Here is a 14,410-nt window from a genome sequence, read left to right as displayed (position 1 = left end):
ACAGGCATACATGTGTTCTCCATCCTGAACCCTCATCCCTCCTCCATCCCCATACCATCTCTCTGGGTCATCCCAGTGCACCAGCCTCAAGCATCCAGTATCGTGCATCGAATCTGGACTGGCGACTTGTTTCATATATGATATTATACATATTTCAATGCCATTCTCCCAAATCATCCCACCCTCTCCCTCTCCCACAGAGTCCAAAAGACTGTTCTATACATGCCGGCAGATTCTTTACTAGGTGAGCCACCAGGGAAGCCCTGTGATCTAATGGATGTTGGCAATTTGATCTCTGGTTTCTCTGCTTTTCCTAAATCCAGGTTGAACATCTGGAAGTTCTCGGTTCACTTGTTACTGAAAACTAACTGGAAGCATTTTGAGCATTAACTTGCCAATATGTGGAACAAGAGCAATTGTGTGGTAGTTTGATCATTCTTTGGCATTGCCCTTTGGGATTGGAATGAAAACTGACCTTTTTCAGTCCTGTGGCCAGTGCCGAGAAATGTCTGTTTATGTCTTCTGCCCATTTTCAGTTGAGTTGTTTTGTTGTTGAGTTGTATGAACTGCTTGTATACTTGTAAATTAAACCCTTTTCAGTCTCATCATTTGCAAATATAGTCTGTAGGATGGGCTTCCCTGGCAGCTCAGTGGTAAAGAATCTACCTACTAATGCAGGAGTTATGGGTTCAATCCCTGGGTTGGGAAAATCTGCTGAAGAAGGAAATGGCAACTCACCTCAGTGTTCTTGCCTGGATAATCCCATGGACAGAGGAATCTGGCAGACTACAATCCATGGAGTCAAAAAGAGTCAGACAACTAAACAATAATAACTGTCTCTAGAATGTCTTTTCATTTTGTTTATGGTTTTCCTGCTGTGAAAAATCTTGTAACTTTGATAAAGTCCCATTTTTTTATTTTTATTGCTTTGGGGACTGACCTAAAAAAAAAAAAAAATTGGTGAAATTTAGGTAAGATTTACGTCAGACAATGTTTTGCCTATGTTCTCTTTCTAGGAGTCTTATGTTCAAGTCCTTAAGTCATTTTGAGTTTGTTTTTGTGTATGGTGAGAGTGTGTGTTTTAACTGTATTGATTTACATGTGGCTATCCAACTTTCCCAACACTACTTGCTGAAGAGATAGTCTTTTCTCTGTTGTATACTCTTATCCTCATTTGTCAAAGATTAATTGACGATTGGGTTGTAGGTTTATTTCTGGGCTCTCTATTCTGTTTCATTGATCCATATGTCTGTTCTTGCACCACTATTTTGATTATGGTAGCTTTGTAGTATTATCTGAAGTCTGGGAGGGTTATGCCTTGTCTTTTTTTTTTTTTCCCCCAGCATTGTGTTGGCAATTCTAGTTTTTTATGTTTATTTATAAATTTTAGGATTGTTTGTTCTAGCTCTGTGAAAACTGTCATGGGTAATTTGAAAGGGATCATGTTAAACCTGAAGGGCTTCCCTTGTGGCTCAGATGGTAAAAAATCTGCCTACAATAAAGGAGACCTGAGTTTGATCCCTGGACCTGAGTAAGATCCCCTGAAGAAGGGAATGGCAACCCACTCCAGTATTCTTGCCTGGAGAATTCCATGGACAGAGGAGCCCATGGACTATAGTCAACAGAGGTGTAAAGAGTTGGACAGACACACCCACATATTAAGTCCATAGATTGCTTTGGGTAGTATGGTCATTTTAACAATATTGCAATATTATTTCTTCTAATCATGGGATATATTTCCATTTCTTTGAATCATCTTGAATTTCCTTTGTAAATGTTTTATAGTTCTCTGCATAGAAGTCTTTCTCCTCCTTGGTGAGGTTTATTAACTTTATTTTTTTGAAATTTTCTTTTTTACATTTTCTTTCTGATATTTCATTGTTACTGTAAAGAAATGAATTGATTTCTGTATGTTAAGCTTGTATCCTGCTACCTTGTTGAATTTGTTGATCAGTTTTACTAGTTTTTGCATGGAGTTTTTAGGGTTTTCTATATATAATATTATATCATCTACTTATAGTGATGATTTCCCCTCTTCCTTTCCAATTTGGACATATTTATTTATTCATTTTTCTGACTGTTGTGGCTGTCTTTCAATACTACATTGATAGAAGAAGTGAGATTGGGCCTTCTTGTCTCATTCCAGATTTTAGTGAGAATCTGGAATTTATACCATTTAGTATTACATTGGCTGTGGGTTTGTCATAAGTAGCTTTTACTATCTTGAGATGCATTCCCTCCATATCCACTTTGTTAAGAGTTTTTGTCATGAATGGATATTGACTTTTTTCAAAGGCTTTTTCAGCATCTATTGAGGTGCTCATGTGATTTTTGTTTATGTAGTGTATCATACTGATTTATTTGTGGATGTTTAATCCTCCTATGAAGGTGGAATGTATCTTATTTTGTTTTTGTATATGATATCTTTAATGTGTTGTTGGATTCAGTTTGCTAATATTTTGTTGAGAATTTTTGCATCTATATTTATCAAAGATATTGGCCTTTTTTTTTTTTTTTTTTTTTTGGTGGTGTCTTTGGTTTTGGTATCCTTGGGAGTGCTCCTTCCTCTTCAATATTTTGGAAGAGTTTGAGAAGGATTAGTATAAGTTCTTCTTTGAATGTTTGGCAGAATTTGCCTGTAAAGTCATCTGGTCCTGGACTTTTATTTATAGGGAGTTCTTTTTTTTTTTTTAATTGAAGAATATTTGCTTTACAGAATTGTCTTGGTTTCTGCTGAACATCAACATGAATCAACCATAGATATACATATGTCCCCTCCCTCTTGAACCTCCCTCTCTATCCAACCCCTCTAGGTTGTTACAGAATTCCTGTTTGAGTTCCCTGAGTCATACAGCAAATTACCAGTGGGAGTTTTTAAATTACAGATTGTATTTGACTTTTAATGATCAGTCTGTTCAAATTTTGTATTCTTGATTCAATTTTGGTAAGCTGTGTATTTCTAGAAACTTGCCCATTGCTTCTAGCTTGTCACATTTTTTTATATATATAATTGTTCATAACATTTCCTTATGGATTTTTTTTTTTTTGTATTTCTGCAGTATCTGTTGTTATGTCTCCTTCATATCTTATTTTGTTTATCTGAATTCTGTCTCTTAACTTCTTGGTAAGCCTGGCCAGAGACTTGTCAATCTTGTTTATCCTTATAGATAACCAGCTCTTGGTTTTATTGATTTTTTTTTTCTATTTTTAATCTTAATTTATTTCCTCTCTTATCTTTATTATTTCCTTCATTCTGCAACTTGTGTTTTTGCTTATTCTTTTTCAAATTATTTTAAGTGGTAGGTTTGTTCATTTGAGACTTTTCCTGTTTTTTTATGGAAGGCCTGTATCAATATAAGCTTCCTTCTAAGAACAGTTTTTACTGCACCCCATAGATTTTGTATGGCTGTGTTTTCATTGTCATATGTCTCAAAGTGTTTTAAATTTTCTCTTTGATTTCATCATTGACTTGTTAGTTTTTTAGCATGATGTTTTTAGTCTTCATGTAATTGTTTGTTTCTCATTTCTTTTCCTGTGGTTGATTTCTGTTTTCATACCATTGTGATCAGAAAAGATGCTTGAGATAATTTCTATACTCTTAAATTTGTTGATGATTGTTTTGTACATTAATAAGCAGTCAATCCTAGAGAATCTTCCACGTGCACTTGAAAATAATATGTATTCTGCGTTTTTGGATGTAATGTCCTGAAAATAGAATTAGGTCTAACTGTTCTATTGTATTACTTAGGATCTGTTGCCTCACTGAATCTCTGTCTCTAAGGTCTGTCCATTGAGGTAAGTGAGGTGCTATGATCTCCTACTATTTACTGTGTTGCTTTCAGTTTCTCCCTTTATGTTTATCGGTATTGTTTCATATATTTGGGTGCTTTTATATTAGGTTTATATTAATCAGCATAAAATCCTCTTCTTGTATTGATGCTTTTATCATTATATAGTGTCCTTCTTTATCTTTCCTTATGGGCTTTGTTTCAAAGTCTATTTTGTCTGATATGAGTACTGAAACCCCTGATCTCACGTCATTTCTGTTTGAAGCATCTTTTTCCATTCCATCACTTTTAATCTATGTGTGTCCTTTGCCCTAAAGTGGATCTCTTGTAGGCAGCATATTGTAGACTCTTGCTTTTTCTTTCTTTCTTTCTTTTTAATCTAATATGCCAGTCTGTGTGTTTTGATTGGAGCATTTAGTACATTGACATTTAAGGTAATTATTGATAGGTATGTATTTATTGCCATTTTGAGCTTTGTTTTTCCATTGACTTTACATTTCTTCTCTGTCCTGTTTTTCCTTTGTGGTTTAAGGATTTTCTTTTGTATTATACGTATGTTCTTTTTGGCTTCAGTGAATTTATTGTATATTTTTGATTTGTGGTTACCCTGTTTTTCCAGTATGTTAAACCCTTCCTATATCTACTTGCCCTAGACTGTTAGTCATATAGTCTCAAACACATTCTGGGGGGAAATACCCTGCATTTTCTTACTCTCCTCCCCCATATTTTATGATTTTGATGTCCTCTTTTATATCTTTATGTTTGTCCTTCTGCTGTTCATTGTGATTATCATTACTTTCACGGAAAATTTGATTTTTTTAAATCTTTGTACTGACTTAAGTGATTTATTTTCCAATTGTAGTTTTCTCTTCCCTGTAGATTCTTACTTATTTTAAATTTAGAGAAAAACCTTTCAGTATTTCCTTTAGAATAGTTTTGCTTGTCTGAGAAATTCTTTATTTCTCCTCCTATTCTAAACAATAATCTTGCTGGTAGAGTATCCTAGTTGCAGATTATTCCCTTTCAGGGTTTTGAGTGTATCTTTCCCATTCCATTCTGGCCTGCAACATTTCTGAGGAGAAGTCACCTGATAGTCTTATGGGGGTTCCCTTGTAATAAACTATTTTGTTTTTCTCTTGTTGCCTTTAGAATACTCTCTTTAACTTTTCCAAACTTTAATTATAATATGTCTTTTTGTAGGTCTGTTTGGGACTTTCTATGCTTCCTCAATATTTGTTTCCTTCTTTAGGTTTAGGAAGTGTTCAGTCATAATTTATTTAAATACATTTTTTATCTCTTTTTCTCTTTTCCTTCTGGAATCTCTATTAAGCATAGGTTAGCATGCTTTATATTATCTCATAGATCTTTCATATTGCTTTAATTTTCTTTTTATTAATTTGGCTTTCTATCTTCTGTCCTTATTGGGTGATTTCCATTATTCTATCTTTCAGGTCAATTGTTCGTTCTTTTGCATTATTCATTCTGCTATCCATTGCCTTCAGCTCGGCTTCTGTCTCTCCAAATGAATTTTCTAATTTTTCTTGGTTCCTATTTATAGTTTCTAGTTCCTTTTTTTTTTTTTTTTTACAATAATCTGAATTTCTCTTGATAGACTTTCTTAACTCCTTTAGTATTCTCATTGTCTCCTTTTAGAAACCAGTGTATTAGGCTGAAGAGGTCTGTTTCATCATTTGTTCTCTCAGGGGATCTCTCTTGGTCTTTTAACTGGAGTGGTGCTTTTGCTTCTTCATTTTCCTTACATTTCTCCTACTCTGTGAGTTTAGGAGAAATAATTATCTACTATGGTTTTGGAGGGGTATTTATGTGTGGGACTGTTCCTGTGTAGCTTATTTGGGTTTAGTATATTTGATGCAAGGGCTGTGTTTAGTACAGTTGCCTGTCTTCTCTCTCTTCAGCATGTGCTGGTCGTTATCCCCTTGGTAGGAGTTAAGCAGATGCAGTGACTAGTGCCCACTCCTGGGGTTCTCAGTGGTGGCAGTTCAGGCACACCCCTGAGCATGCAGTGGGAATGGGTATAGCTTGTGACCACTCCTGGAGTCTAGGAAGGAGACAGTGGTGGCCTGTGACCACTCTTGGCATCCACCTCTGGAGCCAATGAAGGCAGTGTCCTGCCCTCTCTTGGCATGGAGGGAAAGGCTACAATCTGTACCTCATTCTTTCCATGCCCTCCAAACGATGGTGACTGGCCTATAAGGTGGTCCAGGTTTCCTCTTAGTATAACCACCAGCCACAGTTTCATAGGATTCCCACTCCCTCCATCTGTCTCAGCACAGTCAACCTCAGTCCTTTCCCCAGGTCTGATTCCTGAAGCCCAAGTTCCAGCATCCATCCCCCTCCAGCACTGGCAGACACGCATGTCAGGCTGGGGAGTGCAGGGCAGCGGCACCATCTGTGCAGTTTTCCGTCTGCTGTGGCTGCCACAAATAGGCTGCCATGCTCTCCTCTGAGGCTCAGAAGCTCCCCTTCTGTCCCAGTGAATCTTCCTGATGGTGAGGGGGCTTCTCTAGGTACAGGAACCTTTCCTCTTTCACAGCTGTCTCGCAGGGGCACAGCTTCTGACCCAGCTCCTTTTTTTTTTTTTAATGTTTTCTTATACCCAGTTACATGGAGATTTTCTTGGTCTTTTCATAGTCTGAGGTCTTCTTCCAGTGTTCAGTAGATATTCTGTGAGGATCGTTCTACATATAGATGTATTTTTGATATATTTCTGGGAGAAGGTGAGCTTCATGTCCTACTACTCTGCCATCTTGATCACTCTCTAATTCTTTTACCCTGTAAATTACCCCTTTCCTTGTTCTTCAGAGGTTTGAGATGCCAGCCCATGGAAAGTAAAACTAGCTCCAGATTCATAAGCACTGCAAAATAAAATTGGGAATCCATATGAAAGTATATATGGGGAGAAGTGTGAGACAGTAGCAGGGAGGGGAGGCATGAGTTGGGGGAAGTGATAAGAAATAATGTCTATGAGAATAAAATCATTAGCAAAGCTGTTTAAGTATTTTGTGCTTGCCTTGAGCAAATGAGTTGGTACTAATTTGTATTTAGTTTGTGTGCTCTGATAATACCAATAATAACTTGTGTTTATATAGTGACTTAAATACTTAGTAAAATGACCATTCATTTCCCCAAGGAAGCTAGAGAACATCAATGTTAAGTAATCTGTTCATGTCCACATTGATGGTACTTAAATAAACCAGGCTCTTATATTTTCTTTATACCAAGTCCTGGTCTTCTCCTGGTCTTCAGATGCCATGTATTATGTGAAACTTCAGGATAATTGTATCTATCCTTATAGAAATCTCTAGCTCCCAGTTCATTTTGTTTGGTCAAATGGATTATTAAACCTTAACTGTTAAGAACCTCAATTAGTTCTCTGGCATTCACTGTGCCTTAAAAGAAGTTTTTTTTTTTTTTTCTTTTTAATAGTCTTAGTTTGGGGGGGTAGTTATCAGTAGAATTTTAATTCTATTTAGTTTAATTTAACCTATATTTACCCTAAAATAGCTTTTTAATTTTTGTTCCCTTTTTTATGCAACTACTATTGATATTTAGTAAGAAAGTAAAAGAAATAGCACTTGTTTATGTTCATCATGCACTATCTTTCTGAATGATTTTGTAGACATAATTTAATACTGTATCTCAAATAAGACATTATCTTATAATTCAATATAAACTCAACAAGATTTTAATAAATTTTAATAAATAATTTAAATAAATTTTTAATAAATGGCATTTTTTATAAATGCCATATATCAGGTATTGTGCTAGGGTACAGAGATACAAAGAGAGAAAACATATTTGCTGTTTGTGTGGGGTTCTTTTCAGTCAAGGAAAAGAGATAATGAAGGTAAAGCTAAAATATTACAGATGCTATGATCACAGTATATAATTCATACATTCATTCATTATGGTTTGTCAGGCACAGTTTTAAGTGCTGGGAAATGACACCTAATGACAGTGAATGAAACAGATAAAAATCTCTTCCCTCACAAAGCTGGCATTCTAGTATTCATCCTAAGGATCACAAGGGAAAATCATTTGGGATCATAGAAATGGCTATTAGGAATCTTTGGAACATCAGTTATATATCAAAATGATTGAGTGAACCTCTGGGAGTAAAGCTACTTTTCAATCTGTAACCTCATATCCTTGAAGTAATGCACAAGGTATGCTGTGGTGGCAGGTTTCTACTCTCAGGGTCCTTTCTGAAACCAACCAGTTCCTAAAGCTGTCAATTTTCTCCACCTGCACCATCATGAAAGATAAATTCATTTAAGGCCAAATAAGGTAGAATGGCACAATTTGTCTCACTTGATTCAGTGGTAATGTCTTCAATTCTGTGGTGTATGTTAGATCAGAAGAGATTTTTCTTTCTTAAATGGAAGACTCTTAAGGATGTCGAACTAGTTTTCTCTGTTGTTCAGTCTTTCAATTCTAATATAATCCAAATGTGCCTTTATCCTTCTTTTTCTTTCCTTGTGCAAAAAGATATCACCTATAGGTTTTCCATGTTAATATTATGATAATTTAATAATTTAAGAGAAACCGTATCTTCATAAATTGTCATTATTAATATTGTTTCTTAAGAGGCTGGATATCCTCAATGAGCAAAAATATCTCTGCTTGCATCCTCAAGTTTTGTTTGAAATCAAACAAGATTACTAATAAATGTGGAACACACGTTGAAAATATCAAATGCCAAAACCCTGTGAACTCCTATAATTGATTTTATTCATATTGTTAATTTTAGTGAACAGAGAGCTACAAAGAAAGCTCTTTCTTTGTAGCCTTCATTAAAACCATTTATTTCTTTACATAGTTTTCATTTTTTATTATATTTTTTACTAGATGTTTTTCTAAAAATATTGAGTCTATTTAGTAAACAATTACTGAGTGTCAGAACTATGCTGGGCTATAATGAAATTGACATATAAAATAATTCACATCAAATAAAGGTGAGAGGAAATAAAGATCACTATGTTAAAGGTTGGTATAAATAATTCTGTGACAGACATATTTTATACTACAGTTATGATTCTAATCTACTTTTCATTTTCTTAGCACATAACCTCTCTACAGTGCTTCTTAAACATTAAGTTATAAGGAATAGTCTGAGTAACATGCTGAAATTTTGATTCCTGGGCCCTAGAGAAATCCAGAAGGTCTAGGAATCTGCATTTTCACAAAACCCAGGTGCTTTGGAAGCTGGTGATCCTTACCCTTAGACTTCACTTGGAGAAAGAGTCCCTTTGCAGCCTTTCCTTTTGCAGAGGCTTTCCTAGGCGAAGGTTTCATGAGGTCTCTTTTCAGTTTTCCACCTACTTATCTCAATGCCATGCTCTCAGGATTGTCAGTTGAGATTTACCAGGTTCATTTCAGTATGTTGACTTGAAGTAATCCTCTGTAGTGCAGTGCTGACCTTGTTGGACTCAGCTGTAGCTAGGCTGAGAATGGGTGAGGCAATAGTCAGGGGTGTCAAAAACTGCCTCTAATGGCGGGGCTATCTGGAAGATGATGGAAGGCCCCCCATGGCATGATAAAAGAAATCTTTTTAAACAAGTTTAAGCACCAGCTAGGAACTGCTTACCTGTAGGGGAGTACTTTACAAGTATTAATTATTTAACTCTCATTTAAAAAAATCTATAAAGCAAGTACTACTATATGTTCATTTCACATAAGGACATTGAGGCAAAATAACCCAGCATCACAAAGCTATTATACTATGTGGTAGAGCAAGGATTTGAACTCAAGTGGTCTGATTCTAGGATTTGGCAGCATAATTACTATATGATGCAGCCCTTCCCTTAGTCAAAGGAACATTCTTTGATCCTTTTGCTACCACCATTCATATCAGAATAACTTCCAGTAAGTTACACAAACAGATGGAAAAACAAACAAGCAAAAATCATCTCAAAAGGAAAACAATATAAACATTACATAGGATAGTTTTTAGTGTATTTTCAGATCAAAGGTGTATTTCAGCTTCAAATTACAGGAATACTCTAGTAAAGCAAAAAGACCCCAGTAGACACACAACATAGGGTAACATATTCTTGGAAGAGAAGATAATTCCTTTTACAGTTTTTTTTTTCCTTGAAACACAGGATATTCCATTAAGAGCATGAATTTTTGAGTCAGAAAGATCAGTCTTCTAATTCTTACCTATCACTTACTTGCTTGATGATCTATTGCAGTTTGCTTACCTTAACTCTCAGCTTCTATGAAAAAACATGCCAATACAATGTTTGGTGAATATTAAATGAGATAATTGTGTGAAGTGTCCTGTGTCAAATGGCTTGACAGTGTCAAGAATGTTGCATTATTTCAACAATCAGTTTCTATTTACTGGTGATATTATTATTAGCAGTGGGTTTCTTTGGTGGCTCAGATGGTAAAGAATCTGCTTACAATGCAGGAGACCTGGGTTTGATCCCTAGGTTGGGAAAATCCCCTGGAGAAGGAGATGGCAACCCACTCCATTTCTCTTGCCTGGAGAATCCTATGGACAGAGGAGCCTGGTGGGCTACAGTTCATGGGTTCCCAAAGAGGCAGACATAACTGAGTGACTAACACACAGTAGTAATAAATTTGACACTCTTAGTAGAATGTATTCGAATATTTTTGGTGGAAAGATTTTAAAAGTTGAATTGATGGTAAATCTTCCTTTTGACATCATGATTATAAAATGTTTATATTGTGCCTTTGAGATGCTCTGATCTATGACTGACCTACTTATCTTTACCAGGTGATCAAACCACCACCCCTCAACTGCTAGCCCTGGCCTCACACCTGCGGGAGAGTGCTGAACTCTTTCAGTCAGATGAGATGCGTCCTGCTAATGACCCCAAGGAAAGAGATCCCACACGTGTGCGGATGCTGAATGACCTTCTCCAGGACATGGAGAAGAGCTTCCTAGTGCAGCATGCACCCCCAGGGTTTTACAGGTAGGAAGTGTGCTCAAATTTGGTATTTTCATGCCTCTTAATGAAATATTTGTGTTTAACTTTCAGAATTTGATATGTACCTTCTGTGAACATATGACTTTTTTTTTAATGTGAAATAGTTATTTTATCTACAATTTGAGGCTTATTCTCCTACCCTCAAAGCAAAGTTCAACTGCATACATGGTGAATAAAGAAAACTTTAGTTTTCTTTATATCTGTAGATATTGATTTTTTTATAGATATGGATATTGTCTATATCTATGATACTAGTTGGGCTTCCCAGATGACGCGAGTGATAAAGAACCTGCCTGCCAATGCAGGAGACATAAGAGACAAGGGTTTGATCCCTAGGTTGGGAAGATTCGCTGGAGAGAGAATGGCTGCTCACTTCAGTATTCTTGCCTAGAGAATTCCATGGACAGAGGAGCCTGGTGGGCAGTCCATGGGGTTGCAAAGAGTCAGACATGATGGAAGTGACTTAACAGAGCACAGCACGTGATACTAGTTAGCTGTATCATCTAAAAAATGACTAAGAATTTTTACATTAAATTCAATGTGAATCAAATGTGATATAGCTACTGAAAAACTAAATGTGTTGTAGGTTGTATTGGGAGAAATACTGAATCAGTAGATAAGCCTATGTTTTTATCCTTAGTCTATGTTTACAACTTTGTGTTTAATTCTAGAAACTATTTACATTTTAAGAGGGAATTAAATATGTTTAATAACTGACTCAGTAGCATGAATTTGTGCAAAGTCCCAGAGATAATGGAGGACAAAGGAGCTTGGTGTGCTATAGCCCATGGGGTTGCAAAGAGTTGGACATGACTTAGTGGCTGAACAACAACAGCAAAATATTCAGGTGGGAGATGAATTTATAGGAAAGTTGCAACAACCAGATTATGAGACATATTTGGTTAGAGGGCCACAGTAGAGTGATTTCTGAAAATATTTTCACAATTTTAACAAATACTTTAATAAAACATTGTCATATTCAATTTAATCTCTTAGAGGATCACACAAGCACATACTTGTTTTTCTGGTTCTCAGAAATAGAAATGAAACAAAGAGGGCAAGTATAGTTTCAAAAAATAAAACATTTTAATTTTTTTTTTAATTGGTAACATTCATTGACTACTTAATATGTCTTGGATACTATGTTAAACCCATTCCATGCATTAACTAATTTAATCCTGGCAAAAGGGTCAGTGGATCAGATATTCTTAGGGTGTCCATTTTACAGATGAGGAAACTGGGCTCAAAAATGCTAAATGTCATGCTAAATGATTTGCCAAAATAGTAAAGCAGACTTGAGAATATCCTGTCTCTCACTTTACTAATAAAATGTCTTTTTTTTTCTTAATTTTACTTTATATTGGAGAATAGTTGATTAACAAAGTGTTAGTTTCAGGTGTACATCAAATTGATTCAATCACATTTCAGTCACATCTTTTCCAAACTCTTTCGCACTTAGGTTGTTAGAGAGTATTGAGCATCATGAAGTAGGCTATACAGTTTGTTTTGTAAATAAGTTATTTTGTATCATTTTTTTTTAGATCCCACATTTAAGTGATATAATAGATATATGTCCTTGTCTGACATTTCAGTGAGTATGATAATCTCCAGGTACATCCATGTTGCTACAAATGGCATTATTTCATTCTTTTTAATGGCTAAGAAATATTCTATTGTACTTATGAACCACATCTTCTTTTTCTGTTACTCTGTCAATGGACATTTAGGAGGCTTCCATGTCTTGGCTATTGTAAACAACACTGCAATGAACATGGGGTGCATGTATCCTTTCAAATCATGGTTTCTTCCAGATATATATGTTCAGGAGTGGGACTGCTGGATCATATGCTGGATCTATTTTCAGTTTCTTAAGGAACCTTCATATGGTTCTCTATAGTGTCTGAACCAATTTTCATTCCCACCAAGAGTGCAGGAGGGCTCCCTTTTCTCCACATCTTCTCCAGCATCGACTGCTTGTAGATGTTTTGATGATGGCCATCTGACCCATGTGAGGTGATATCTCATTGTAGTTTTGATCTGCAGATCTCATTATAGTTTTGATTTGTGTTTTTTTATTATTTCATTTTATTTTTTTTAATTTTACAGTATTGTATTGGTTTTGCCACATATCAACATGAATCCACCACAGGTATACACGTGTTTCCCATCCTGAACCCTCCTCCCTCCTCCCTCCCCATGCCATCCCTCTGGGTCGTCCCAGTGCACCAGCCCCAAGCATCCAGTATCGTTCATCAAACCTGGACTGGTGACTCATTTCATATATGATATTATACATGTTTCAATGCCATTCTCCCAAATCATCCCACCCTCTCCCTCTCCCACAGAGTCCAAAAGACTGTTCTATACATCAGTATCTCTTTTGCTGTCTCGTATGGAGAAGGCAATGGCACCCCACTCCAGTACTCTTGCGTGGAAAATCCCATGGACAGAGGAGCCTGGTAGGCTGCAGTCCATGGGGTCTCTAGGAGTTGGACATGACTGAGCGACTTCACTTTCACTTTTCACTTTCATGCACTGGAGAAGGAAATGGCAACCCACTCCAGTGTTCTTGCCTGGAGAATCCCAGGGACGGGGGAGCCTGGTGGGCTGCCATCTATGGGGTCGCACAGAGTCGGACACGACTGAAGTGACTTAGCTTAGCTTAGCTTATACAGGGTTATTGTTACCATCTTTCTAAATTCCATATATATGCGTTAGTATACTGTATTGGTGTTTTTCTTTCTGGCTTACTTCACTCTGTATAATAGGCTCCAGTTTCATCCACCTCATTAGAACTGATTCAAATGTATTCTTTTTAATGGCTGAGTAATACTCCATTGTGTATATGTACCACAGCTTTCTTATCCACTCATCTGCTGATGGACATCTAGGTTGCTTCCATGTCCTGGCTATTATAAACAGTGCTGCGATGAACATTGGAGTACACATGTCTCTTTCAATTCTGATTTGTGGATAAATTGAAAAAGCCCTGCAACCCTGGGATACCACTTGATCATGGTGTGTAACAATTTTAACATATTGTTGGATTCAGTTTGCTAGTATTTTGTTGAGGATTTTTACATGTATATTCATCAGTGATATTAACCTGTACTTTTCTGTGGCATCTTTGTCTGGCTTTGGTATCAGAGTGATGGTAGCCTCACAAAATGTGTTTGGAAGTGTTCCTTCCTCTGAAATATTTTGAAATACGTCAGAAAATTAGGTGTTAGCTTCAGAAGGATAGGTGCTAACTCTCCTCTAAGTGTTTGGCAGGACTTACCTGTGAAGCCCTCTGATCCTGGACTTTTGTTTCTTGGGAGATTTTTTTTTTTTTTGTAATGTTCCCTGAACTCTATTATGATAACTTCTTTACAAATGTTTATCCCCGAACTTTCTCCTTGAAACACATTAGTTATGAGTATAAAAACATACATTTTTACCAAGTTCAGTTGTGGGGTTTTTGGTTTTGAGCTGTTGTTGCTGTTCAGTCACTGCAAGTTGTGTCACTCTCTGCAACCCCACAGACTGCAGCATATCAGGCCTCCCTGTCCTTCACCTTCTCCCAGAGTCTGCCTAAGTTCACATCCATTGAATTGGTGATGCCATCCAACCATCTCATCCTCAGTCACCTGTTCTCTTTCT

General features: G+C 36.4%; 1 protein-coding gene across 8 annotated transcripts in view; it reads left to right on the top strand.

The window, feature by feature from the left end:
• The window catches only part of NAALADL2 (N-acetylated alpha-linked acidic dipeptidase like 2), a 1,576,761-nt gene that overhangs the window by 1,500,477 nt on the left and 61,874 nt on the right, over positions 1-14,410 (top strand). For all 8 annotated transcript variants that reach the window (XM_061415500.1, XM_061415503.1, XM_061415502.1 and 5 more), the window contains one exon: positions 10,555-10,753. In XM_061415500.1, coding sequence (XP_061271484.1) covers positions 10,555-10,753 — 199 coding nt within the window. The remainder of the gene's footprint in view (positions 1-10,554; positions 10,754-14,410) is intronic.

This window comes from Bos javanicus, chromosome 1, assembly GCF_032452875.1.
Source record: "Bos javanicus breed banteng chromosome 1, ARS-OSU_banteng_1.0, whole genome shotgun sequence".
Lineage (NCBI taxonomy): Eukaryota > Metazoa > Chordata > Mammalia > Artiodactyla > Bovidae > Bos > Bos javanicus.
The sequence above is the reverse complement of the archived record's forward strand: the minus strand, read 5'-3'. Positions and strand labels throughout refer to the sequence as shown.